The sequence below is a fragment of the Notolepis coatsorum genome, assembly GCF_963971535.1.
Source record: "Notolepis coatsorum genome assembly, contig: SUPER_7_unloc_3, whole genome shotgun sequence".
In the NCBI taxonomy this organism is placed as follows: domain Eukaryota; kingdom Metazoa; phylum Chordata; class Actinopteri; order Aulopiformes; family Paralepididae; genus Notolepis; species Notolepis coatsorum.
The window spans coordinates 938,121-964,959 of record NW_028174878.1 but is presented as its reverse complement, the minus strand read 5'-3'; the positions used below and the strand labels follow the sequence as shown (position 1 = coordinate 964,959).

The window sequence follows — 26,839 nt, the reverse complement described above, 5'->3', positions numbered from 1 at the left end:
TATCTTATTTGATGAAACAGATGATGTATATATATTTTGTTTTTATTGCAGATGGTAACAAAGTTCTCCGTTGGGCACATAATTCATAATTAATAATCAAGTTGCGGTCAGTGTGTATTAAAGAGCCACTATGCAATTTGTTGTACATTGTTTAAATTGGGTAGTTTGTGATGCACACTAAATAATCTGATACGCTTTCATGTCAATTCTGTGAAAAATACATAATTCCTGCTTTGTGCCTTTTCATGGGTATCTTTTCTTCTTCAGTTACATATATTGTGTATATTAGGATTACATTTCTTGCAATATATTGATTATCGCAGATATTGTGTATCTGAGTGATATTATCATTATGGAGGGCTAGATATCAGTATCGTATTGTGAGTTACTCTTATCATCCCATCCCTAATCCATACTGTACATAGATCTGCTCTTCATTCTAACCCCCCCCCCCCTTCTTACATTTACATTTAGACTCATCCAAAGTACACGCTGGTCATCGATGCTGCTGATGTGGAAGGGAGAGGGTTAACAACCTCCTGCACCGCTATCATCACCATCACAGACAGCAACGATCACGCCCCGCAGTTCACCGTGACTGATGTGAGTAGCAGGGGCGGAGCTAGGGGGTGGCTACTGGGGCTCAAGCCCCGAATGTTTTCTGAAAAGCCCCGAATCTATTTAAAAAAAATAAAAAATAAAATAAAGAAAAATAATTTTTTTTTTTTTTTTTTTTTTTTTTTAATAATTCATCATTGTTACATGAAAATATGTTTGCACCAGATTTAGCAGAAGCTAATTTCCATCTGTGGTCTATCCAGCTGCTAACTGTATTTGAGTGAGTTAAGTCTTGGTGTCATGGTAGACTCAGACCTAAGCTTTAAATCACAATCAACAAGTTGACAAAAACTTAATTCTTCCACCTTAGAAACATAGCTAAAGTACGGCCATTTATAAATCAAAAGGACGCTGAAAACCAGATCCATGCCTTTATCTCAAGCCAACTCGACTACTGTAATGCACTCCTTACCGGCCTCCCGAAAAAATACGATGATAACTATTTTATTGCAATGCACTATTGCATTATTTTATTCTATTTTACTAACTATTTTATTGCACTGCACTATTTTACTTTGTATCAGTGAATCATAGACGTCTGGCCATAAGAGCATTCGGAGCATCTCTGCTCTCCCACTATTGAAGTTGGGGGAGCAAAGGTATGCTCTTGTCCACCACTTTTTGATCATATGAAAAATATGATATATCCCCTCCCAATATATAAATCTAACCATAACTACGTTATGGTTAACAGAGTTTTATAGTGAAAAGAGCAGCTTTATTGGTCAAGATTGAAGGCTCTATATTGCAGGAAATTGCACGTACAGGTTAATTAAATTTTAAAAAAATCTGCCGTGGACCCCCTCCAAACCACCCCTTGCCTGCAAAAAATAAATAAATAAAAAAAATTTTAAAAAAATGGAAAAAAAATGAAAAAAAAAAAAGGGGGGGGGGCACCTATCTGGGCTAAGCCCCGCATCTCCTATAATCCTAAATCCGCCCCTGGTGAGTAGATGAGTGTAGAGCGTCTACACACACAGTAGAGATGGGGCTCCAGGTCACCGTGACTGATGTGAGTAGATGAGTGTAGAGCGTCTACACACAGTAGAGATGGGGCTCCAGGTCACCGTGACTGATGTGAGTAGATGAGTGTAGAGCGTCTACACACACAGTAGAGATGGGTCTCCAGGTCACCGTGACTGATGTGAGAACATGAGTGTAGAGCGTCTACACACACAGTAGAGATGGGGCTCCAGTTCACCGTGACTGATGTGAGAACATGAGTGTAGAGCGTCTACACACACAGTAGAGATGGGTCTCCAGGTCACCGTGACTGATGTGAGAACATGAGTGTAGAGCGTCTACACACACAGTAGAGATGGGGCTCCAGGTCACCGTGACTGATGTGAGAACATGAGTGTAGAGCGTCTACACACACAGTAGAGATGGGGCTCCAGGTCACCGTGACTGATGTGAGTACATGAGTGTAGAGCGTCTACACACACAGTAGAGCTGGAGCTCCAGGTCACCGTGACTGATGTGAGTACATGAGTGTAGAGCGTCTACACACACAGTAGAGATGGGGCTCCAGTTCACCGTGACTGATGTATACAGTATATAACTTATATGATGGTATACAGTAGATAACTTATAAAATGAAAACGAACGAAAAAAAAGAACACAAAAAAAGAACGAACTAAAACAAAAATGCAAAAAAACGAACAAACTAAAACGAAAACGCAAAAAAAGAACGAACTAAAACGAAAACGCAAAAAAACGAACGCAAAAAAAAGAACGAACTAAAACGAAAACGCAAAAAACGAACAAACTAAAACGAAAACGCAAAAAAAAACGCAAAAAAAAGAACGAACTAAAACGAAAATGCAAAAAAACGAACGCAAAAAAAAGAACTAACTAAAACGAAAACGAAAAAGAACAAAAAAAAAAAAGTATGCAAAAAAATTAACGAACTAAAATGAACGCAAAAAAGGAACGCAAAAAATAACACAAAAACGAACGGAAAAAAAAGTACGCAAAAAAATTTACTAACTAAAACAAAAACGAACGCAAAAAAAATAACACAAAAAAACGAACGAAAAAGAAGTACGCAAAAAAACGAACGAACTAAAACAAAAATGCAAAAAAACGAACGAACTAAAACAAATACAGTAGAGATGGGGCTCCAGGTCACCGTGACTGATGTGAGTACATGAGTGTAGAGCGTCTACACACAGTAGAGATGGGGCTCCAGGTCACCGTGACTGATGTGAGTACATGAGTGTAGAGCGTCTACACACACAGTAGAGATGGGGCTCCAGGTCACCGTGACTGATGTGAGCACATGAGTGTAGAGCGTCTACACACACAGTAGAGATGGGGCTCCAGGTCACCGTGACTGATGTATACAGTATATAACTTATATGATGGTATACAGTAGATAACTTATAAAATGAAAACGAACGAAAAAAAAGAACACAAAAAAAAGAACGAACTAAAACAAAAATGCAAAAAAACTAACGAACTAAAACGAAAACGCAAAAAAAAATGCAAATAAAATGAACGAACTAAAACAAAAACGCAAAAAAACAAACGCAAAAAAAAGAACGAACTAAAACGAAAACGCAAAAAAACGAACAAACGAAAACACACAAAAAAACGCAAAAAAAAGAACGAACTAAAACGAAAAAGAACAAAAAATAAGTATGCAAAAAGATTAACGAACTAACGAAAACAAACGAAAACAAACGCAAAAAAGAACACAAAAAAACGAACGGAAAAAAGTATGCAAAAAAATTTACGAACTAAAACGAAAACGAACGCAAAAAAAAGAACACAAAAAAACGAATGAAAAAAAAGTATGCAAAAAAACGAACGAACTAAAACAAAAATGCAAAAAAACGAACGAACTAAAACGAATACAGTAGAGATGGGGCTCCAGGTCACCGTGACTGATGTGAGTACATGAGTGTAGAGCGTCTACACACAGTAGAGATGGGTCTCCAGGTCACCGTGACTGACGTGAGTAGATGAGTGTAGAGCGTCTACACACACAGTAGAGATGGGGCTCCAGTTCACCGTGACTGATGTGAGTACATGAGTGTAGAGCGTCTACACACACAGTAGAGATGGGGCTCCTCGAGTGAAGTGATCATTAGCCGAAACAAAAAGGGGCATTTCACCATTTTCTTCCATCCATGTTTCACACAGTCACACAACGTCTGTCCTCATGGGCCTAAACAACTCCCTCCATCTCCTCCACCTCTCATCAAACCTTGCCTTCCGTTGTCTCAGTGCGTACCTCAACCTTTCCATCACATAGATCTCATGAATCACTTCCATCCATTCTCCCTCCGTCGGCACCACCTGACTCCTCCACTTCCTTGTGAGCCTGTTTGGTTGCCACCCTTAATAAGTAAAAAAAAATGTACTCCTCATCATTGTCCCTTATGTTGAAATCTATTTTCCCTAAATAAATCACTTTTTTAATGGTATTTCGACTTCAAATTATTTTCATAGAGGGAGAATGGAGGAGCAATCCCAGATGATATGATGGTGGTCGGCGTCTTTATTCCAGTATTCCCTCCGACAGCTCCTTCTTTGAGAGGGTGTGATCAAGAATCTGACGGTGTTTTTCATCTCAAATTCTCTCCAAGTGTTTCCACTGTTGTTTACATATTTCCCCCCATTCATCTATCATTATAGTAAAATGCACTCCCTGTTCCCAGTTCTCCTTGATACATGTTGTGTTTATCAATTTCAGGTTCTGTAGTCCATTTCATACTTTCGCTATGATCCTTCTACACGGCTCCGAATTGTATGCTGCTATGAATACCTTCAATACGCCTTCTTCTATGATTCTTCTATGATCTTTTGTAATGGTTTGATTTAAATAGTGACATGCCTTGGAGATATCTACAGAAGCCATGGTTTCCAAATCCATGTCTCAGTTCCAGCTCCTCAAAACATTCTATTACCCCCTTGGTGGACAGCGAGACCTTCCTGCTTCCATCTCTCAAACCCCCCCCATCTGTTTGGGATGAACGTATCCTGTGTATTCAGGGTAAATGACTGTGATAACAGACACAGAGGGATGTGTTTCTGTCCTGCTCTTCTCCTCAGATGTCTGCGTCAGTGCCTGAGAACGGGGAGCCAGGCGTGGAGGTGGCCAGGCTGAAAGTGACCGACCAGGACGAGCTCGGCTCCCCTAACGCCAACACCAAGTACTCCATCATCAGAGGCAACAAGGGAGGACACTTCGCCATCAGCACAGGCCCCGGCAACATGGAGGGGATCCTGACTACGGCCAAGGTGGGGGTGGGGGGAATGTCAGACTCTCTTATCTGTTCTCGGTATTAACTGTTCAGCTGATCTTCCTGCCGGATGTCTGCTGGGAAGTGAAAGAACTCCATCACAAAAGAGCATTTTTTTTACGGGCTATAACGTACTGTATATTATGCCAGTTAGGGTACAGCCCCTCACCTGCACCTTGTGTCTACTGTTTACTCTTACTCATAGTATATATTCAGATTAAAATGTATTGCCATTATCATGTCATTATTATTATTTTTGTATCTATTGTCAATAATTATTTTATTGTAACACATATTATAACCTTTGTTTACACTGTTTATTTCTCTCACAATTTTATACTCAGATATTGCATTGCCTATATTTATGTCTTTCTTACCCTGCCCATACCCCTCCCCCATGCTGCTGTGATGCCCACATTTCCCCAATGGGATCAATAAAGGAACATGTCTTCCTTGTAGAAGCCACATGGCTTTGGGAAGAGAGGGTGACCTGAATCTGAATGATCGCACTGTAAAACTCCTAAAGGGAATGGACTCTCAACCCCCCTCAAAATACTGACCGCTATGAAAGCCAGAGACAAAAAATGCTCTGAGTTTCGTAAAAGTCAGTCAAAGCTTACCAAAAGCACGAGCAGTGAACTCCAAGACCACGTGACTGAACTCAAACTAGAAAGAAACAGACTAAGAAATGACGTAAACTCCATGATCAAAACGGCAAAAAAAAAATGTCATCAATGACAAAACTGAGGAAAACAAAAATAAACCATGTGAACTTTGGAAATTACTCAACAATCAACTAGGATGCAGTAAAAAACTTAAAACCAGGTTCTCAAACATAAACATAAAGACGGACAACACGCTCATCACAGACAAACTGGATGTAGCCAATTACTTAAACACTTTCTTCACAAACAGCCACAACACTGGTAAACAAACTACCCTCCCACTCAGAGCAGTATGGGGTAGAACACATAGTAGCATACTACAAGAACCTAGGCGTCCACAAAGACGATTTCAAACTGGAAATGGTAACTACAATAAACTGAGCGCCCTCCAACCGAACAAGGCCACTGGCCATGACAACATCCCCTCCAAATTCCTCAGAGACTCAGCAGCCGCCATCACCCCAGTCATCACACACATAATAAACCTCTCCATAAAATAGGGACACGTCCCCAAGGACTTCAAAATAGCGAGAGTAACACCCCTGCACAAAAAGGGCAGCAAATTAGACCCAGGCAACTACCGCCCTGTTTCTATCCTTACATCCATCTCGAAAGTCATGGAAAAAATAGTATACGAACAGGTCGAAAAGTACCTAGCGGAAAAAAATCGAATCTACGAATTCCAATCTGGCTTCAGAACATCCCACTCCACTGACACATGCCTTCTCTATTTGAACGACCACATCAAGCAAGAGGTGGACGCGGGCAAATACTGCGGCATGGTCATGCTAGACCTACAAAAGGCCTTCGACACTGTCAATCACACCATTCTGATTGACAAGCTAAAAGCAATTGGTTTTGATAGTTTATCAGTGAGCTGGATGCAATCCTACCTGGAGGGGAGAGAACAGATGATGGAGGTAAACGGTACCCTATCCCCCCTCCTCACAGTGAACTGTGGTGTTCCACAAGGAAGCATACTAGGACCACTACTGTTCCTAATTCATGCAAATGACATGTCGTCAGCTTGTGACTGCAACTTGTTCCTGTTTGCGGACGACTCAGCCCTGCTGGTCTCTGACAAGAACAAGTTACAGGTTGAAAAAGCCCTCAGCTCAGAATTAGGCAAAATCTGCATATGGCTCGCCGACAACAAACTATCATTACACATGGGCAAAACAGAGTCCATTCTCTTCGGTTCAAATAACAAACTCAGCAAGACCGACGGCTTCTCAGTTACAGTGGGTGACAATATTGTCACAAGGAAAGATGAAATTACCTACCTGGGTTCCATCCTAGAGGCTAATCTTTCCTGTGACAAAATGGCATCCAATGTAATAAAAAAAGTCAACCAACGAACTCGATTCTTGTACCGGATCTCCTCTCTGGTAAACAAGTATACCCTGAAGACTCTGGCAGGAGCACTCATTCAAGGGTACTATGACTATGCTTGCACCTCATGGTACCAAAGCACCTCAAAGGCACTAAAAACCAAATTACAAACATCTCAAAACAAACTAGTCAGACTACTGCTTGACCTGACTCCTAGAACCCACCTCACCCCTGCACACTTTGCCAACCTAGGATGGCTTAGAGTAGACGACAGAGTACAGCAACTTGCAATGGGCCTGGTCTACAAGATACACTACATGACCAAGGTACCCATGTACATGTCAAAATACTTCCCAAAGGTCAGTGATCACAACACCAGAGGGAGCTCCACAAATCATGTAAAACCCAGATTCGGCTCAAACAAGGGACTAAACACGTTTCGCAATTATGCCACATCAATGTGGAACGCCCTACCCAAAGCTGTAAAGGAATGTGAATCACTACCCACCTTCAAAAACACTCTCAAAGAACACCTACGGGAGACTGCAATTCGAAACTGGCCCCTACAAATGTCCTAACCCAGTTGTACAATAAAGACCAAGCATGGCTTTGTCAGTATTCCAATGTACAGTGCCCCCCCCCCCTACCCAACCCCCCCCCCCACCTCCAATGTACAGCCCCACCCAACCCCACCCCACCTACCCAACCTCCGCCAATGTACAGTTTCTATGTCAAATGTATGTCAGTATTCCAATGTACAGTGTCGTCGTCCCCCCTACCCAACCCCCCCCCCCCCCCCACCTTCAATGTACAGCCCCACCCCACCTACCCAACCTCCTCCAATGCACAGTTTCTATGTCAAATGTATATACACTCTTTTTCTGGATTTTTTAGTATCACAAACAGTACTGTATTTGCAAATCTGGTATGTCAAATGTATAGATGTAGCAGTACTGTCTATCTGTATGTCGTGTGTGTCATATGATGAATTGAAAATGGGGGACCCTGATGTAAACAAGACGAAAGTCTTTCTCAGGTCTGCATCCTCTTAACAATTGTATGTATTGAGCTGTACTGTACTGTACCCTTTCTGCAATCTGTTAATAAACTTTTCAATCAATCAATCCCTCCCACCCTCTTTTCTCTCCGCCCCTCTGAAGGAGCTGGACTTTGAGAGCATCCCCGTCTTCACTCTGCTGGTGGTGGTGGAGAACGAGGTGGGGTTCTCCAGGCCTGTGACCACCTCCACGGCCACGGTCACAGTGAGGGTGGAGGACAAGAACGAGCCTCCGGTTTTCAGCCCCGCGGAGCTCCATGTGAGCAGGTCAGAGGATCTGACTGTAGGGGGCACTGTGGCCCAGTGCAAAGCCCAGGACCCAGACACGGCCAGGAGACAGGCGGTTAGGTAAAAGGATCATCATCATCATGACCTTTATTTTATACTCTGAAATACAATCGAGAGACGAGCCCCCATTTTCAATGCAGCCGAGATTACAAAAAACAATAAGAAGTCATACATTATATAATCCAACACCACAAAAACCCACAATTAGATAATAATAATCACATCACAATAAAACATCACAATAATCACAATAAAATAATAAGGCACAATAAAACAAGACAAAGTAGACAAATAAAGAGTTCAATTAAATGTAAATCAATTAAAAGAGTTACAATCAGAAACAGGAATGTTCAGAATATGTGATCTGAACTGCCCATACTATAAAGTACACACACACACACACACACACACACACACACACACACACACACACACACACACACACACACACACACACACACACACACACACACACACCTCTTGCAATTGAATACAATACTATCCTGTTAAGTAACGGTCTCTCTCTCTCCCTCTCTCTCAGATTTGAACTGAGTAATGACACTGCACACTGGCTGAACATCAATATTGATACTGGACTGATCAAAGTCAAAAGCCGGATGGATCGAGAGTCAACTGTTGTCAAAGATGGCAAATACACTGTCCTAATTTTGGCTTATGATAATGGTAAATATTGTATTGGATTCTTGTAATAAGATGGTTATTATCCAACTAGAATGACTGTAGTAAGCTGCACATGTTTAGCAAGCCTTCTCCCCACACACCTCAAATCAAATCAATCAGTCCCCATGGGCCGGACACGTCTTCTTTAAACAAGTCAAGAAGAAACATCACAATGAATCAAGAACAAAACAAAAACACCATGAAATCCAAAATAAAATGTAAAATTAATTAATTAATGCAACACTCCCAGACATACCCCACGCGAAGGTAAGGAAAAACTCACTAAAAACCTAGCAATAGGAAAAAACCACCACAGGCAATGTGGAGGGGAGAAACCTTAGAAGGGCTGTTCAAGGGGGGATCTCCCTTCTTAGATGTCGGTGATAGTAGTGTTGCTATAAAACAGGCGAAACAGTTGGTAAGCATGTATGTGTAATGAAACACAAATAAGTACATGCAATAGCAACTGGGGTACATAAGCACATTTTGAAAGATTGAAAATAGAGCTGATGATGACGGATCCATATGGGGGCGGCGTAGAGAGGATCGCATCCTCCCGGCCATCACCACGGGACGTCCACCACTCCGGTCATCACCACGAGACATCCACTCACAGGGAGACGGGACAGGCGTTAAGACAGTTTGCGTGTTAGTGATGGGCGGACATAGCACTAGAAAAACAACACCTCTCCCCTCTGTCCAGACCCAGTCCCAGCCACGAGCACAGGGACCCTGCTGCTCAACCTGCTGGACGTCAACGACAACGCTCCTCTGATCAGGCAGAGACACGTCGTGCTTTGCAACGAGGACTCGCCTCCCGCTCTGTTGGACATCGTGGACCCAGACGGGCCTGGGTACGCCGGGCCGTTCACTGTGGAGCTTCAGGCGGAGCATCGGACCAACTGGACCATCAGCACCGACTCCGCAAGTAAGAACCCCTACTGGACAACACCACCGAACACCAGCTAGTTGACGTGTGATGAGCGACACTATAATTGACCGTTAACAAGGAACTACTGTATACAAGCAATGATAATATTACAAGGACACAAAGGACATGGATTAAGCCTAGTCCTAGACTAAACTTTCGCTATCAATTGAGAATCATTAGTCCTTAGTCCTTACTCACTGTCTGTGAAACTGGCCCAACTTGTCATGAATGCAAAGTGCATGGATTGAACTGGTCTTGTTAAAGTCCCATGTATGTCAGCCACCACTAGAGACAGAGTGGCTAATTGTGAGTGAGTGAGTGAATTAATGAGTGAGTTAGTTAGTGACATTACCGGAGGTGCTTAGAATCGAATAAACACATCAACAGATAACCTTGACACGTGGCGAAAATGCTCAGTTCTCTACCAGTTACTTCATACATGACATCATGCATGATGAACAAGACCATACAAAAATCATCCTGTATGCTGACGTGAAGCTGACGTGAAAGGGTTCTTTTAATTGCATCATGGAGTGAATAACACAGGAGGTCGAGAGGCAGACTAGTGACCTCGGTACCAACAGGATGGTGGCAGGACGGCCTAGAGGTCCAGAGGCAGACTAGTGACCTCAGTACCAACAGGAGGGTGGCAGGACGGCCTAGAGGTCCAGAGGCAGACTAGTGACCTCAGTACCAACAGGAGGGTGGCAGGACGGCCTAGAGGTCCAGAGGCAGACTAGTGACCTCAGTACCAACAGGATGGTGGCAGGACGGCCTAGAGGTCCAGAGGCAGACTAGTGACCTCAGTACCAACAGGATGGTGGGGTTGGTCTTACATCTTCAGTGCCCGTCAGCAAGGGGCTCCAGGGGCGCTGCACCCCACAATTGCCTTGTGTAAACTGACAATGAAGTCAATCTTACCCCTCTTAACCCTCTCTACCGTGTCTGCAGGTGACGTGGCAGCCTTGGTGCCGAAGAGGCCGCTGTCCCCAGGCGACTACTCCGTGCTGATGCGTGTCTACGACGCCGGGATGCTCCACCAGGACAGCACGCTGGACGTGGAGGTGCGCCAGTGCCGCGGTGTCGTCCCGCTCCGGGCGGCCTCGCCGGCACGCGCCTCCTTCCTCGCACTTGGAGCTCTGGGAGTCATCTTTGGATCGCTGTGTATGTGGCGGCGCGTCCCCCTCTCTATTTGCTTTAACACTGGCTTGCTTTTGACTCTTGCTGTTTTCAAACACCCAGTTTCTCTTTTGATCATAAGTGCTGCTGCTGCTGCTCTTCATCCTGGGGAGGGGGAGGAGGAGGAGGGGGAGGAGGAGGAGCCCCGTGGAGAAGGAGCTCCCTCTGCTGGAGGAGGAGGGCAGAGACAACCTGGTCCACTACAACGAGGAAGGAGGAGGAGAGGAGGACCAGGTGAGAGAGAGAGTGCGCACAGGAGAGGAGGAGGAGGAGGGGGAGGAGGAGGAGGAGGAGGAGGAGGAGGAGAGGAGGAGGAGGAGGAGGACCAGGTGAGAGAAAGAGTGCGCACAGGAGAGGAGGAGGAAGGGGAGGAGGAGGAGGAGGAGGAGGAGGAGGAGGAGAGGAGGAGGAGGAGGAGGACCAGGTGAGAGAAAGAGTGAGCACAGGAGATGGAGGAGGAGGAGGAGGAGGAGGAGGAGGAGGAGGAGGAGGAGGAGAGGAGGACGTGGTGAGAGAACAAGTGAGCACAGGAGAGGAAGAGGAGGAGGAGGAGAGGACGCGGTGAGAGAAAGAGTGGGCACAGGAGAGGAGGAGGAGGAAAGAGAGGAGCAGGTAAAAGAAGGAGTGGGTGCATGGGAAGAGGAGAAGGGCTGACGTACTGGGGAGAGAGACCTGGTGGTTCCACAGTGTAGGAGAACAGTGAAGGGGGAAGATGACCTGAGCTTGTTACCCGAGTGTCTTTTACACACTTTACGCACTTCTGCACACTCACTTTCACTTAATTGTTGTTTTTGGATTGGCTTTAATGGTGGTACTTTTACCTTTTGTTTTATTTATACTGACTTATTTAATTTCCTGTTTTCCTTTCTTCACCATTCTACTTGTTGGTATTTTGTGAAGCACTTTGTACTGTGTTTTGAAAAGTATTCTATAAAGGTTGTTATTATTATTATTGTTGATATTATTACTACTATTACTATTGTTATTATTATTATTATTATTATTATTATTATTATTATTATTATTATTATTATTATTATTATTATTATTATTATTATTATTATTATTATTATTATTATTATTATTATTATTATTATTATTATTATTATTATTATTATTATTAATATTACAAATGATTATGATCTACTCAGAGATGTTGGACTAGTGAGCAGGTGTTTTGAATGTTCCCCTCTGTTGTAGAACTATGACCTCAGCCAGCTCTCCTTCCCCGTCTACCGCTCACCACCACGGGAGTCTGAGGAGATTGGCAACCGTATTGAAGATGTGAGTGTTCCTGTATTGTTCTATAGTATGCATGTAGTATGAAGTATACAATTGTAGTATCAGTGGTGGAAGAAGTACACAGTTCCTTTACTTAAGTAAAAGTAAAAATACCCAGATAAACGAGTACTCTGGTAAAAGTCCTCCATTCAATGTCTACTTAAGTAAAAGTGGAGTATTTGAATGTACTTAAGTATCTAAAGTAAAAGTATGCATTCTACATGATGTCTGTGTATCCCAGTGCTTGGGCTTGGGAATCCTCAAACCATTGACCTCTAAAGGGGCGACAGAGGCCCCCGCTCCTCGCTCCCCGCTCGCTCCTCGCATGGTCGCCTCTGCCATCGGTGTGTGAGTGAATGGGTGAATGTGAGGAACAAAAATTGTAAAGCGCTTTGGATAAAAGCGCTATGTAAATGCACCATTTACCATTTAAAGGTGATGTTGAAGTGGTATGTGGTCCAGTTATGCTGCTCTGATTATGTCCTCTTGAAGTTGAAAGGTTTCTTCAAAGTAACTAGTAACTGATGGGTTCAGATAAATGTGGTGGAATAAAAAGTACAATATTTCCTTTGAAATGTAGTATACATTTCAGTTTATAAAATGAAAATACGCAAAGTACAAGTAGCTCAAAATTGTACTTAAGTACAGTACTTGTGTAAAAATACTTAGTTACTTTCCACCACTGTGTAGTATACAATTTCATTCCAAAACGAGATTTCCAGCATTTGGACATTTTGACACATGGATTTTGTGACTCCTCATGGGACACTGTAGTGAAGCTCTTGGTGGTTAGGAAATGTAGTCAACAACACGGGGTGTCTAGTCAGGACACGGGAGGCAGGAACGTTCTTTGATGAGTTTTATTATCAATGGTCAGACAGATGCACAGGCAATTTCTACTTCTATTTCCCATTAACACGGTGGGAGTATGTGAGAGTGTGTGTGTGGTTCTAAATGGGGAGGAAACAAAGACATCAGCGTTACTAATACTTATTAATCAGTCTGTTATATACTATACAATATACTGTTGCTACAAGTAACATAAACCTCACGAGTGGAACTACCAATGGGGATAAGCAGTGCTTTACCTGTACTAGTTACAGGGATAAACTGTGCTAAACAGATACTAAATACTATAATCAACAACATAGATTATACCCAATAGGCTAGATTATCACTATAAACATACTGGTAAATTGCTTCCTAAACAGCTGGTAGAATTATAACATTAGTATAAGCCTTAACCATATAAATCACCAACAATAACTAAGCGTCCTCATTATGCACATATTTAACACTTACTTGTGATCAGGGACCACACATGAACTGAAGGAATCACTAAAGCCCACTAGTATATATAGATGCTGGCTATCGACAGACATGTCTAGACATGTCTGAGAGGCATCCAGCTGCAGAACAGCAGAGCAGCCCCCCACAGCCTTTATGTCTGAGAGGCGTCCAGCTGCAGAACAGCAGAACAGCAGAACAGCGCCCCACAGTTCTTATGTCTGCCCAGTCCTTGGGCCTTTTGTACAGACACTATTGAAGTTATTATTGGCTATTGAAATCTACCAACACACTTTCTCTCTCTCTATCTTTCTATCCCACACACATGCACACAAATGCATACACATAACCTTCAACTTGTACACACACATGCACACACATAGCCTTCTCATAGTCTGCATATCAAATCTATAACTCATAGTCTGCATATCATATCTATAACTCATAGTCTGTACGTCATGGTGCCACTTTGTTTGGCCTACTTTCCTGTATAAATCCATAGCTTGCCATCTTTAGAGATCTAGGCTGTAGGACCATTGCTGTAACCTTTAGGTCTGTCGTGTCAATCTGTCAGTAGACTCTATCCTTAATCAAAGACTGCTGTCCGCCTCCACAAATAATCTGGTCAAATGATTCCACATCAGTTATCAAATTATGAAAATAAGGTAGCAGTTTTCTTTAAAAACAGAGCCAAAAGACGGCTGCTGGGAAACAAGATGGCTGCCTGAACTAAGAGCTCTACACTGTCTCAGTGATTAAATTTGCAATTCTTACCTCCACTCAAGGACAATTTCAATAATTTTGTTTCAACTTAAATTAAGTAAAGGCTTTTGATAAAACGTGGTGATTTGCAAGATGTCAACAACAAGGAAAGGCCAGCGAAACAAACCAGGTGTCGACGACCAAACAATTGAAACAGACAATGACCCCACTCTGGTCGAAATTATGTCAGAGTTAAAATCTCAACGCATTGCAATATTGGGCCAATTAGACGGTATCGATACTCATCTGGAAAAGGTGACAAACCAAGTATCGGCGATTAAAGAAGGACTGACTAAAACAAACAAAGCAGTCGACAAACACAAGCAGCGCCTGGATGAGGCGGAAGAGAGGATTTCTGCACTAGAGGACAACGCCTGCAAACAACCCAGCGAGAGTTACACAGAGCCGAAAAGACATTGAGAACAATGGAGATGAAAACGGATGAGTTGGAAAACAGAGGGAGGAGGAAAAATCTGGTTTTGCTGGGGCTTCCAGAGAAATCGGAGGGTGACCAAACTCTACCTGAGTACATTCAGCACAAACTACCCAACTGGCTCAAGCTTTCATTGGAAAAAACACTCGACCTGGAACAAGTGTTTCGCCCAGCGCGACCACAATCACAACCACACGCTGGGAAATATCCCAGACCAGTCCTAATCCGCTTTTTACGAATCGGGGACAAAGAGCTGATCCTACAAGCAGCAAAGAAATCTACAATCACAGAGGGGGAAGCCAAACTCACCATTCGCCAGGACCTGCCCACAGAGGTACGTCGAAGACGCAGAGAATTCGACCGGATGACCAAGATATTCATCGAAAAGGGCATGTTTCGAGGATTTGCATACCCTCACCGGCTTCGAATCCTCCATAAAAACAAAATTGTCCTGTTTGACGATCCAAAAGAGGCAGAATCATTCGCCGACGAGCTGGACTGAGGTTTGCCTCGTAAACCGTTACCCATGGTGGAGGTAAGAAGATGACATTTACGTTTTTTTTTGTTTGTTTGCACCCCCTCATTATGACTGTTATAATACGGACAAATCACTTGACTTTGAAACCCCAGAGGAAGGGGTATTGATTTGCCAATACAGTCGCGATCGGCTGTTCTTTCTTTTCTCCTCAACGTGTATTTACTGTCTGGTAGCGGTACTTCCTGCAACAACGTGTGACGTCATACGGACGATACCATGACTAAAGGAAGGGAGGGGGGTACAAGGAATGGCACGAATTTAACATGCATCTGTTTTGCACTGATATTTTTCTCTCAAACATTAGAAGGTCACAATGACTGAATGGTAAAAAGTATGTGGAGAGGAGAACTCTCGGCAGTATAGTAAAAAAAAAAAAAAAAAAAAAAAAAAAAGGTCTGCCTAATAAGAAACACCCCTCACCATTCAGTAATAGCAGGTGACCAACTCATATTTAACAACATGGGGGGAAGTGAAGAGGGGAGGGGGTGTAAAGAGAAATACAAATAAATAAAAGGAAGTTATTACACTGAAGACAAGAGCTCCAGGGGCCAATATAAGAAAGATTTCATTCTTTTTCAGTTATTTTGTTTTTTCCATTATTGTTTCTCTATGGCCTACTAGGAGTAAGGGGGTAAATGTCGTGGTTCAGAAAACCATGGCTGGGGTGGGTTGATGTATTTCATGTATGTTTTTTATTCTATGTATGTTTTGTGTTCTATGTTTTTGTTTTTTGGTCATGTTTATTAATAAAAGCAATGGCAATATTTTCGAGGCAAATGTATACAGTCATAGATACTCCTCAAAGATTGCACCAACTACCATGTCAGATATAATTATAAATTCGTGGAACATTAAAGGCTTGGGAAATCCTATTAAAAGGAAAAAAATGTTATCCCTTCTAAAAGAAAACAAAGTAGATGTGGCTTTTTTACAAGAAACATATTTGTCAGACACTGAACACGCAAAGTTAAAAAGAGAATGGGTAGGTCAGGTCTATTTCTCATCATATAAAAGTCATAGCAGGGGAACGGCTATTTTGATTAACAAAACAATACCATTTACAGTAGAAAAAACAATTACAGACCCAAACGGACGGTTTGTCTTGGTGTCAAGCTGCATTTGGGGAACATCCATTACTTTTTTGAACATTTATGCCCCCAATGCCGATGAACCCACATTTATGTCTGACATGGTGTTGCTGTTCAATGAAAACTGTAAAGGTTTTGGAGTGATGGCGGGAGATTTTAATCTGACAATGACAGCATTGGATAAGTCTAGTCAAACTAACCATAGCTCCAAATCCTCAAAAGTTCTTCAAGGGTTATGTGCAGAAAGTGGCCTAATTGATGTCTGGCGTGAATTACATCCAGGCATTAAAGACTACAGCTTCTTCTCAAATGTACATAACTCATATAGTAGAATAGACTATGCCTTTATTTACTCAAAATATATATACATGATAAAGGAATGTGAAATTAGCCCAATCATTTTATCAGATCATGCCAGAATATGCATGACTATTCAGTTTAATAGGAACAACTCGTTCACCAAACAATGGAAATTTGATAATTCATTACTCCAAGATGAAGAATTTAAAGTAAAAACGCGAACATGGATTACAAACTACATAAAGGAAAATAATGACCCCCTCATTGACCCTAACATTATCTGGGAGGCTGCAAAAGCCACTTTAAGAGGACTAATAATTTCATATGGTTCATTTAAAAAGCGAGTAAAAAGAGCACAAGCACAAGAACTTGAGAGAGAAGTAATAAGATGTGAAGCACTTCATAAGACAGCGTCTACAGAGGACAATTGGAGACAACTAATTGTGGCCAGGGCCAAACTAAACCTTAATATTTCAAACGAAATTACAACAAAAATGAATTACGTTAGACAAAAGCATTACGAATTTGGCAATAAACCAAGTAAATTACTGGCCCATCAATTAACCCTTAGAAGTCTAACCTAAATAGCTCCTCCTCCTGAGAATTTCCCCCTTTTTTTTTGTTACATAATATAAAATTACAGATTCATACCTTCAAAATAAGCCATCAATTGTCAAATTTGAGACGATAGTTTTCAATCAATGTCCTATCAAACATTCTGGTAAAATCCTAACACCTTTTCAGTATAGGACTTTGAACTAGATCCAAGTTCATTCAACTATCTGATGAGAGAACTACACTCCCAGAATTCAATGTGATCATTGTCACTAGAACCATTTCACACCTGGAGCAAAGGCCCAGTCATTCCTTTGTTATTCCAGTGAATGGACCCAGCAGGAGGCCTAGCCTAGCGACAAGCGGCCACTACATAGTTGGGTATTGAAAAAATGCTCATATCCAAAAGTAGTAGATAGATATAGGTCATACATGTAGGTATGCACTTGTCCTAATATACTAACCTACACTGTAGCACTCAACACTTTGATGAACATTGTTACTCAGCTGATAGAGGTGTGCCCTTCCTCAATAAAGCCAGAGAGAGAGAGAGAGAGATAGAGAGAGAGATGGTATTTACAGTACTGTACCATATCACATACCATATCACCTTTTGCAGCATACCATGATTACTTATATTGAGATGTTTCAGTACAGTGGATGGTACAGTATATACAGTAAAGTACAGTATATATAGTACTGTAAGAAAAAGAAGCAAACCAATAACAATTTGTGGTTGTATTTCTCTAGAATGAGAGAGAGAGAGAGAGAGAGAGAGAGAGAGAGAGAGAGAGAGAGAGAGAGAGAGAAAGAAAGAAAGAAAGAAAGAAAGAAAGAAAGAAAGAAAGAAAGAAAGAAAGAAAGAAAGAAAGAAAGAAAGAAAGAAAGAAAGAAAGAAAGAAAGAAAGAAAGAAAGAAAGAAAGAAAGAAAGAAAGAAAGAAAGAAAGAAAGAAAGAAAGAAAGAAAGAAAGAATTATTATTGCAGCGATTTTCACTGTTGACTTTTATTTTACTGGCCATCTTTGAACATGCCATATTTTTCTACTAACTGCCTGCTGGCAAAACTATGCTACTCGCTACAGTACCTGCAGATTAGACTACCTGTATATGCGCTGTCAACTCTCGCTCTGACTCCGACCCGTTGAAAGAGACAACACGCATTTCGTGAAGACCCGCCCTACTCTGCCTCTGATTCGCAGACTGTGGGTGGGGGGGCGGGATTCTGACGGGACTCTGAATATGATTGGACCAAAGCAGTAGACAGACACAGGCAGTTGGAGCAGTGCAGGCGGACAGACAGAGGAGATAGCGGAGAATTTCGAGGATACCTGCTATACGCACTGATGACAGGATATATTTCCTTCCACTTGGTATCACTCTCGAATCACGTTTCAACCATAACGTTGCTGCCATGAGCCTTCGCTATGGTAGCCTACAAGTGATAAAATAAATAAAACGCCCAACTCGCTGTACAAGAAATTCCTTCTGTGTGTGTGTGTTCTACTGGGCGCACCTTTCTACTCTAGAAAACTGCGAGATAACTCATCATAACTCGTACACACAAGCACTCTGTCTCTACTCATACAGTAGTTGATGTTTTAGCGCGACGTGGGTATATACACGGGCGAGGATGAAAAGCATGTTAGACTACTTTTTATTCATAAGTTAACGTTCCGTCGGGTCCGCGTGTATTCTCGAGAATGATAATAATAATAATGCAGGACCTCTTCAGATTATATTATCAACGACAGACAGTGAGAAACACAACCCCCCCCCCCTCTCGCGCTGAAGAATATGCATATTAGATCACTCAGTGATTAACACCTATGCGCTGTGTGTGTGTGCGCGCGTGCATGTACGTGACGCGTTGTAGTTTCGGGGGAATACAGGGATATTTAGAACTATACAATTGAGCAAGAATTAAACATATTTACAAGTCGTATTATGTTTAGCAAGTAAGGATACATATAGATTACACTATTATGCACTCGAAATTGTCTTTGTGCTATTTTTACAGATTTTTGAAAAACGGGACTTCCTGAGCATTTGTGAGAGATTCTAATTCTTTTGTTCTCCGCCCACGGGAGCAATAGGCCCCGTTGACTTCTAAGGGTTAAAGAAAGAACAAACTGAAAGAACTATTAAAGCAATTAATCTCAATGATAATATAACATATCAACCTAAAGAGATTAATCAAGCTTTCTTTGAATTCTACAATACACTTTACAAATCTCAAAGTTCTCATTCACAAGAACAACTGGACCAGTACTTACAAAATAAGAAATTGTCAAAATTGTCTGAATTAGACCAGCAATACCTTAACTCATCATTTACAAAAGAAGAGGTTCTGGCCACAATTAAGTTAATGCCCATAAATAAAAGCCCAGGACCAGATGGTTTTTCTGCTGAATTTTATAAAGAATTTTGGACTGAACTTCATCCCATTTTTATGGCAATGATGTATAATTTCTGTCACAATAGAATACTCCCTCAATCAATGAACTTAGCACATATCACAGTATTGCACAAAAGTGGCAAAGATCCTTTAAATTGTTCATCATATAGACCTATTAGTGTTTTAGATCACGATTACAAGATTATAACCAAATTATTAGCAAAAAGACTAGAAGATATTTTGCCTAAATTGATTAATCCAGACCAATCAGGTTTCATAAAAGGGAGATATTCTGCTGACAATATAAGGAGACTTTTAAATGTAATAAACCATTTGGACACCAGTCGGAGCCCTTCTCTGCTCCTATCACTGGACGCAGAGAAGGCCTTCGATAGGGTTGAATGGAACTTTCTTTTTTCTATACTTGACAAGCTTAATATGGGACCAAACTTTATCGCTTGGATTAAAGCAATCTATAAAAATCCTAAAGCAGCTGTCATTACCAATGGAGCTTCCTCTGATTTTTTTACACTAACGAGAGGGACAAGGCAAGGATGCCCACTGTCGAGTTCACTCTTCGCGATGGTGATTGAATTGCTGGCGTCATGTGTACGAGATAATATTCACATTAAAGGACTGATAATGAATAAGGAGGAACATAAAATATCCTTATACGCAGATGACATTATTTTATACATAAAAGACCCAGAACAGTCCTTATCACACTTATATAACGAAATAGAACAATTTGGAAAATACTCTGGATATAAGTTAAACTTTAATAAATCAAATGCTTGTCTCCTGCATATGACCCCAACTGAAACGATGTATAAAACATATCCTTTTAATTGGTCTCCAGAAGGGTTTAAATATTTGGGAATAAACATTACACCGCAACTAGAGAACTTGTACAGGGAAAACTATTGTCCTCTTATAGAAAAGATAAAAACTGATTTGTGTAAATGGTCCACGCTCCCATTATCTCTGCTGGGAAGAATAAATGTAATAAGAATGAACGTCCTTCCAAGACTAAATTTCCTTTTTCAAATGTTACCATGTTACTTATCTAAATCTATGAATAGACCCATCTCAAAATTTATTTGGTGCAACAAAATGCCTAGGATAAAGTTATTGACACTTATGAAACCAGAATCCATGGGAGGTCTCGGTCTCCCCAACCTCCAACATTATTTTTGGTCAGCCCAATTAAGAAATGTACTGTCATGGTCGTTGGGAAGACGGGACTCACAGTGGTTTCAGTTAGAAGCTAAATTTGTTGACCCGTTACCATTGGACTCTCTCATATTTATAAAACAATTTAAAAAGATAAGAAACATAAGTAATTGCTTCACTGTCTTTAACACACTATGTGCTTGGAAGGACTGCTCAAAAAAACTGGGTATCACCAATTGTACCTCCATATACTCTCCTATCTATCACAATCCTGATCTAGATAAACATCTAAGATCAATTAATATACTTAAATGGGCTCAGTTGGGGATAAGTCAATTCAAAGATCTGTTTCATACAAATATGCAGTTAAAATCATTTATGGATTTAAGAACAGAATATGCCATCCCAAATACTGATTTCTTTAAATATTTACAAATGAGAAACATTATACACATACTGAGAAGAGAAAATAAAATAAGACTAGAATTACATGAAATAGAAGAAATACTAATGTCATCGACCACAATTAAAGGTAAAATTAGTGAATTTTATGACATCTTCTCCAAAGAATGTCACTCATCTTTTTTGCCTTTGTTGAGGATCTGGGAGACAGACCTAACCATGAAATTTGCAGAAAATACATGGCTAAATATTTGTGATAGAATACACTTTCCATTTACAAGTAACAAAATCAAAGAAGCAAATTTAAAATGTATCCATAAATTGTATTTAACTCCAATAAAAATGCATAAAATGTCTAGAGATAATTCAATAAACTGTCCTAGATGTAAAACTAACAAAGGAACATTTCTACACATGTTTTGGCACTGTGATAAACTAAAACGATTCTGGAATTGTATTCATTTATTTACAAAATCTGTATTAGAAACGGAATTTGACTTGTCCCCATGTGCCTATTTACTTAATGAATTACCAGAGATCCAGATGGATCCAAAAAAATATAGACTGCTGATTGTTATAACATACTTTGCCAAGAAATGTATTCTCCTGTTTTGGAAAAATGACTCTTCGCCCACTTTTGAGATGTTTCAAGATCAGATATCCCAGCTTCTTCCATTGGAGAGATTGACCTTGGAAGAGCGCGGCCGGGGGTGGATGTTCCGGGACCTTTGGTCTCCGCTGTTTTCTCGATTGAGCAGAGGGACTGTTGATTGATACGGCTAGTGGCGGTATGTGAATATATCCGCATGCTGTTGCTGGCCGTGTCGATTGGTGGTTTTGCTGTTTGGTTGGGGGAGGGGTGGGGGCCGGGGGTCTTGGGATGTCTATCCCCGGTTGTGTATTTTTTGGAGGTGGGTTTCCCTAGTGGAAGAAGTTGTACAACAGACGCGTAAGAGGCCTGTCTGTTGTATAACAATGATGTTGTTGTTGTCATTGTTGTTATTATTTATTATTGTTTATTTAAAAATACGTATGAGAAAAAATGAACAGTGTAAACAATATCATTAACTCTGAATATAAAAATATGAGAAAAGCAAACAAGACGCGGTCTCGGACTGGTGGGGGCCCCTGATTCGAGGTCTTGGTGAGTCAGAGTGTTAAAGAGGCATGATGCTCTGGCTCGCTGGGGCGCCGGATTTGGGGTCCTCACGGGGTAGGGACCTTGGTTGTCGATACTGGAGATGACGGGTGCTCAAGTAATCTCGCCTTATGGTACATACATGTGGGTATATGCATGTATATATGTATATATATGTGTGTGTGTATGTATATGTATGTATATATATCAGTGGCGAAGCGTACCGGAGTTAACCGGGCCTTCATAATATTATATATTATTAATATTATATTCCAAATAAAATAAGTCCCTCGATACTCCGTGCTGCTGCTGCTGCTGACTTGAAATAAAATAGACGGTTCTGTGGGCAGTCGGCCCGACACTAAACAGCAGTCTGTTATAATCACATTTGTATGAGCTAACGAATTCCGTTATATTGGACATTTGTATTAATTATATCAAGCGAAGAATTGAGAAAGCAGAGAGAGACGGCAACATTATCGTGTGGTTCAACGTTGCGTGATCGCTAAAACCAATGCCGATCTCCGCCTCCCAGCGAGTTGTCATTATTAGACATGCATGGTGACTCAACAACGAAACAAATGTAACTATTTTAATACAATTCAAATTGTGCTTAGAGGGAAGTTACGGTATGCAAAGAAAGATCAAGTCAAGAATTACCAAATGAAACGCACAGCAGCCCAGCCAATATTTCAAGACAGACATATATGTGTGGAAATAAAATGCGCAGCGGCAGATCAATATAATCAATATAAATTAATTTGTTTCACTCACCATTTTGACGTGGTTCACCTGAAGACGAAATCCATCCTCCTGTCCGTTTGGGTGAACTTTTCAATGACCCGGTCATACAGCTGATCAGTCCTTTTCAGATCCAGGAGCATTTCTTTTTCAATTGACATGGAGGATAATGCAGAGAGTCGGGCTTGTCCGGTTGTATTCCTCGCATATGTTTTAATGCGCTTGAGGGCAGAAAATGTCCTTTCCACGGTTGAGGTGGTGACAGGGATAGTTACAACTAAACACGTCAGTTTATATAGCTGCTTCATGCTTTCACTGAGTTTTTTTTGTTGAAGAAATAGAAGAAGGTCAGATGGGTCCTTTCCCTGAAAATCTGCCATGACACCAAGTTCGGTTTTCAGCCGTGGCAAGTCAAAACGCGGCCCGTAGCTGTCAGTCAGGCTTGTGAAAGCAGTTTCAGGGAACGTTTTCTTATAGATGGTGAACTGCGTGGGATCCAGAAGGGAAAGGAATGAAAGCTTTTCGTGATCTTTAAAACGAGTTGTCATTTGATTTAGAATATTGTCAATAATGCCATCATGCACCTTCTTGTAGTATGTACGTGGATCTCCGCACGCTCTGCGCCCAGGTGGCACACCGGTGGTGTTCACTGTCTCGTCATAGAGTTGCTCAAAACGTGGCCTCTGCTCCTCAATGCGAATGCAAAACTCGTCCACCCGAGCCAAACAAAACTGCATGTCAAATGACGTGCTCTGCAAAATGTCAAAAAGAACATCTGCATGGGAAAACATTTCGTAAAATGTTGAAATTAAAAAGCTAAATTCAAAGGTGCTCAAGTATGATATATGAGCATCAGCACCGCCTGTAGCAGTATCGTCAAATTCCTCGTGGTGGTCAACTATGTACTGGAACACGTCCTTAAGAGCATCTTTCTGTTCAAATACAGTGCAAACCAATCTTGATGTGAAATTCCACCTAGTTGGTGCAACTCGTGGCAGTCGCCTTTGACACATCTGGTCAAGCACTTGCGTACGTTTGGGCGATTTAGTAAAGAACGCGGCCATGGAAGACAGGTGTGAGAGGAAGATTTTGCATTCTTGAATTTTTTTTACACCTTGAGATAAAACTAAATTAAGGACATGTGCATAACAGTGTATGAAAAGCGCATCGGGGACCCTTTCCTTCACTTTGGCTTGGACACCGTTTAGTCCCGAGGCCATAACAGGTGCACCATCGTAACACTGCGCTACAAGTTTATCTGTGCATGCATATTCCTCCAAGAAATTAAGAGCCAGGGTTGCAACCTCTTCTGCTGTTTTGCCCCCCGACACATCCACATATTTAATGAACCTCTCTTTTACGCCACCGTCTGTTACATAACGAAGAACAATTGACAGCTGTGCAGCATTGCTCACATCGGACGTTTCATCCAGCATTAGAGCTACACATGACGCGTTCCTTATTTCTTCTTTAATTTCGTCATTCATCACATCAGCAACAGCACTTATCAAATCGTTCTGTATTTGACTTGAGGTTCCAATAAATACCTTGGAAGTGGTCAGATGGTAGTGCAAAGCTGGATCATATTCTGCTAAAAATGACAAAAGCTCCAGGTAATTCCCCCGGTTCAAAGATGTTCCACTCTCATCATGGCCCCTGAAAGCCATCTCCTGTTTCCCTAGGAAAACCACGCAGTGTATGAGCCGTTTTAAAATATCCCGATTTTTTTTGACCTTTTCGTTGTGCATCGTTGTTTCTCTCCGTCTCTGTTCATCCAGCTGTAAATCAACCCTTGCTTCTCCAAATGTTTTCAGACTAATTGTTGCCTTAAGGTGACTTGCCGAGCCTTCATGCTTTTGTGCAGACTTTGTTAAACAGGTAAGGTTATCGAAGCCTCTAAAGTTCCACGCACCCTTGTCGGTCCCAAACAACAAACATTCCCAGCAGAAAAGCTTCTTCCGTGAAACCGAGCCAGTCATCCAGGGGTACCGTTCCCAATTACTAGCCTGGAAATGTCGCTCGTAACCAGCCTTTGATGCCTGGCTGATTTCCAGTCCTTCTGGGGTTGGGCGGCCTTTTTTGATAATGTCCATCTTTTCATTGAATGTTCTTCTTGAAAAGGGAACTGTTAATAAATCCGCAACAACATCGACGGTATCATTTGCTGCTGCCATGTTTCAGTTTGTCTCGTGTTGTCTTGCTTGATAGTTAACTAAGGTAGCAAGTTCCGCGTTTGCCGTTTTGCGCTCTGATTGGCCGACGCAGCCAGACTCTAGAATACTTTGGCATCTAAAAGACTACGCCCATTGACTACAGCTCCAAATGTGATTGGCTGATCAAACTGTCACTCCACACCTGGGCTCCTGTTAAGGTTTATTGGGCAGGTCGAGCTAGAATACCCGATGGAGGAAAGTCTGCCCAGAGACTTGTGAAAAGAAATCTCCGATTGGCTGTTATTTTCTCCTGTACAAAAACGCTCTAATGCGCAGTGAATGGGTCGAAAACAACTATGGCGAGTGAAACAGTGCGGTTTTAACAGATTAGCGACACAAACTATTTTAATACATTTGATTAAAAAAAATAAAAAAATAAAAATAAAAAAAGTAATTTTTAAAATTCATATTTTCTTTCTTCTGAGGCTCACAGGGCCTTCTCTGAATACCTTGAAGGCCCTGAGAATTCGCCACTATTATATATTCTTATTAATTTATATATTTAATTTATACATGACTTTTTTTTTTTTTTTTTTTATTATTCTGATTTAACTGATGGTCTTGTCATTGTCGTTATTATTATTATTATTATTATTATTATTATTATTATTATTATTATTATTATTATTATTATTATTATTATTATTATTATTATTATTATTATTATTATTATTATTATTATTATTATTATTATTATTATTATTATTATTATTATTATTATTATTATTATTATTACTGTTATTGTCCTGTGATGTCTTGTTTATCAGTATTGTTATTGTATTGTATTGTCTTGTTTCATGTTGAAAAGGGAAAATAAAGAAAAACTGTTAAAAAAAAAAAAAAAAAAAACAGGTGTATATCATATTCATATCATATGTGTTAAAAGAAGATATGATGAGATAGATGGAAGTCTAATTCTACCCGGGATGGGGACGTTTCATTGTGTGATGTGATGATTGTGTAGCTAATACGACGCTTCTCTCCCAGAACGACCGTCTCCTGGTGTTTGACTACGAAGGCGAGGGCTCCGACGCCGGCTCCCTCAGCACCATCTGCTCCTCCAGCTCAGAGGAGGAGCCGGATTACGGGCGCCTGAACGGCTGGGGGCCACGCTTCAGCAGGCTGGCCGACCTGTACACCACTCAGGCTGAGGAGGAGGACGATGACGACACAGAAACACTGCCAGGGAAAACAGGACTGGACACACAGTATCGCTATTTAAAGAAAAAGGTTATTATAGTGGCATAGGTTATTAGCTCCGCCAAAGACGTTATTGTTTTCGTCCCCCGTTTGGATGTCTGTGAACAATATATATCTGGAAAAGTAATACTTTCGAATGGAAGACACCTGTTGATTTTGGTGACCCTATGACCTTTTCCTCTAATGACACCATCAGGCCAAACTTTCAGTTTTCAAATTAGCGTATCTTGTTAGTCACACAACTACAAGAATGCACACGGTGCAAACCTCCACCCACTTTGCCATAACTCACATGCAACACTTTACTGGGTAGACGACACAAGAGTTGATG

At 41.2% G+C, this 26,839-nt stretch overlaps 1 protein-coding gene across 1 annotated transcript in view; it reads left to right on the top strand.

Moving 5' to 3' along the window:
• Positions 1 to 26,556, top strand: part of LOC311232746 (B-cadherin-like) — a gene marked incomplete at both ends in the record, with an annotated part of 41,550 nt that extends 14,994 nt beyond the window's left edge. Inside the window, 8 exons of the mRNA XM_084338326.1 lie at positions 475 to 603; positions 4,678 to 4,866; positions 8,026 to 8,270; positions 8,752 to 8,894; positions 9,595 to 9,819; positions 10,774 to 10,967; positions 12,202 to 12,285; positions 26,296 to 26,556. Of these exons, the coding sequence (XP_084194452.1) occupies positions 475 to 603; positions 4,678 to 4,866; positions 8,026 to 8,270; positions 8,752 to 8,894; positions 9,595 to 9,819; positions 10,774 to 10,967; positions 12,202 to 12,285; positions 26,296 to 26,556 (1,470 nt within the window). The remainder of the gene's footprint in view (positions 1 to 474; positions 604 to 4,677; positions 4,867 to 8,025; positions 8,271 to 8,751; positions 8,895 to 9,594; positions 9,820 to 10,773; positions 10,968 to 12,201; positions 12,286 to 26,295) is intronic.
• Between the last annotated feature and the right edge of the window lie 283 nt (positions 26,557 to 26,839).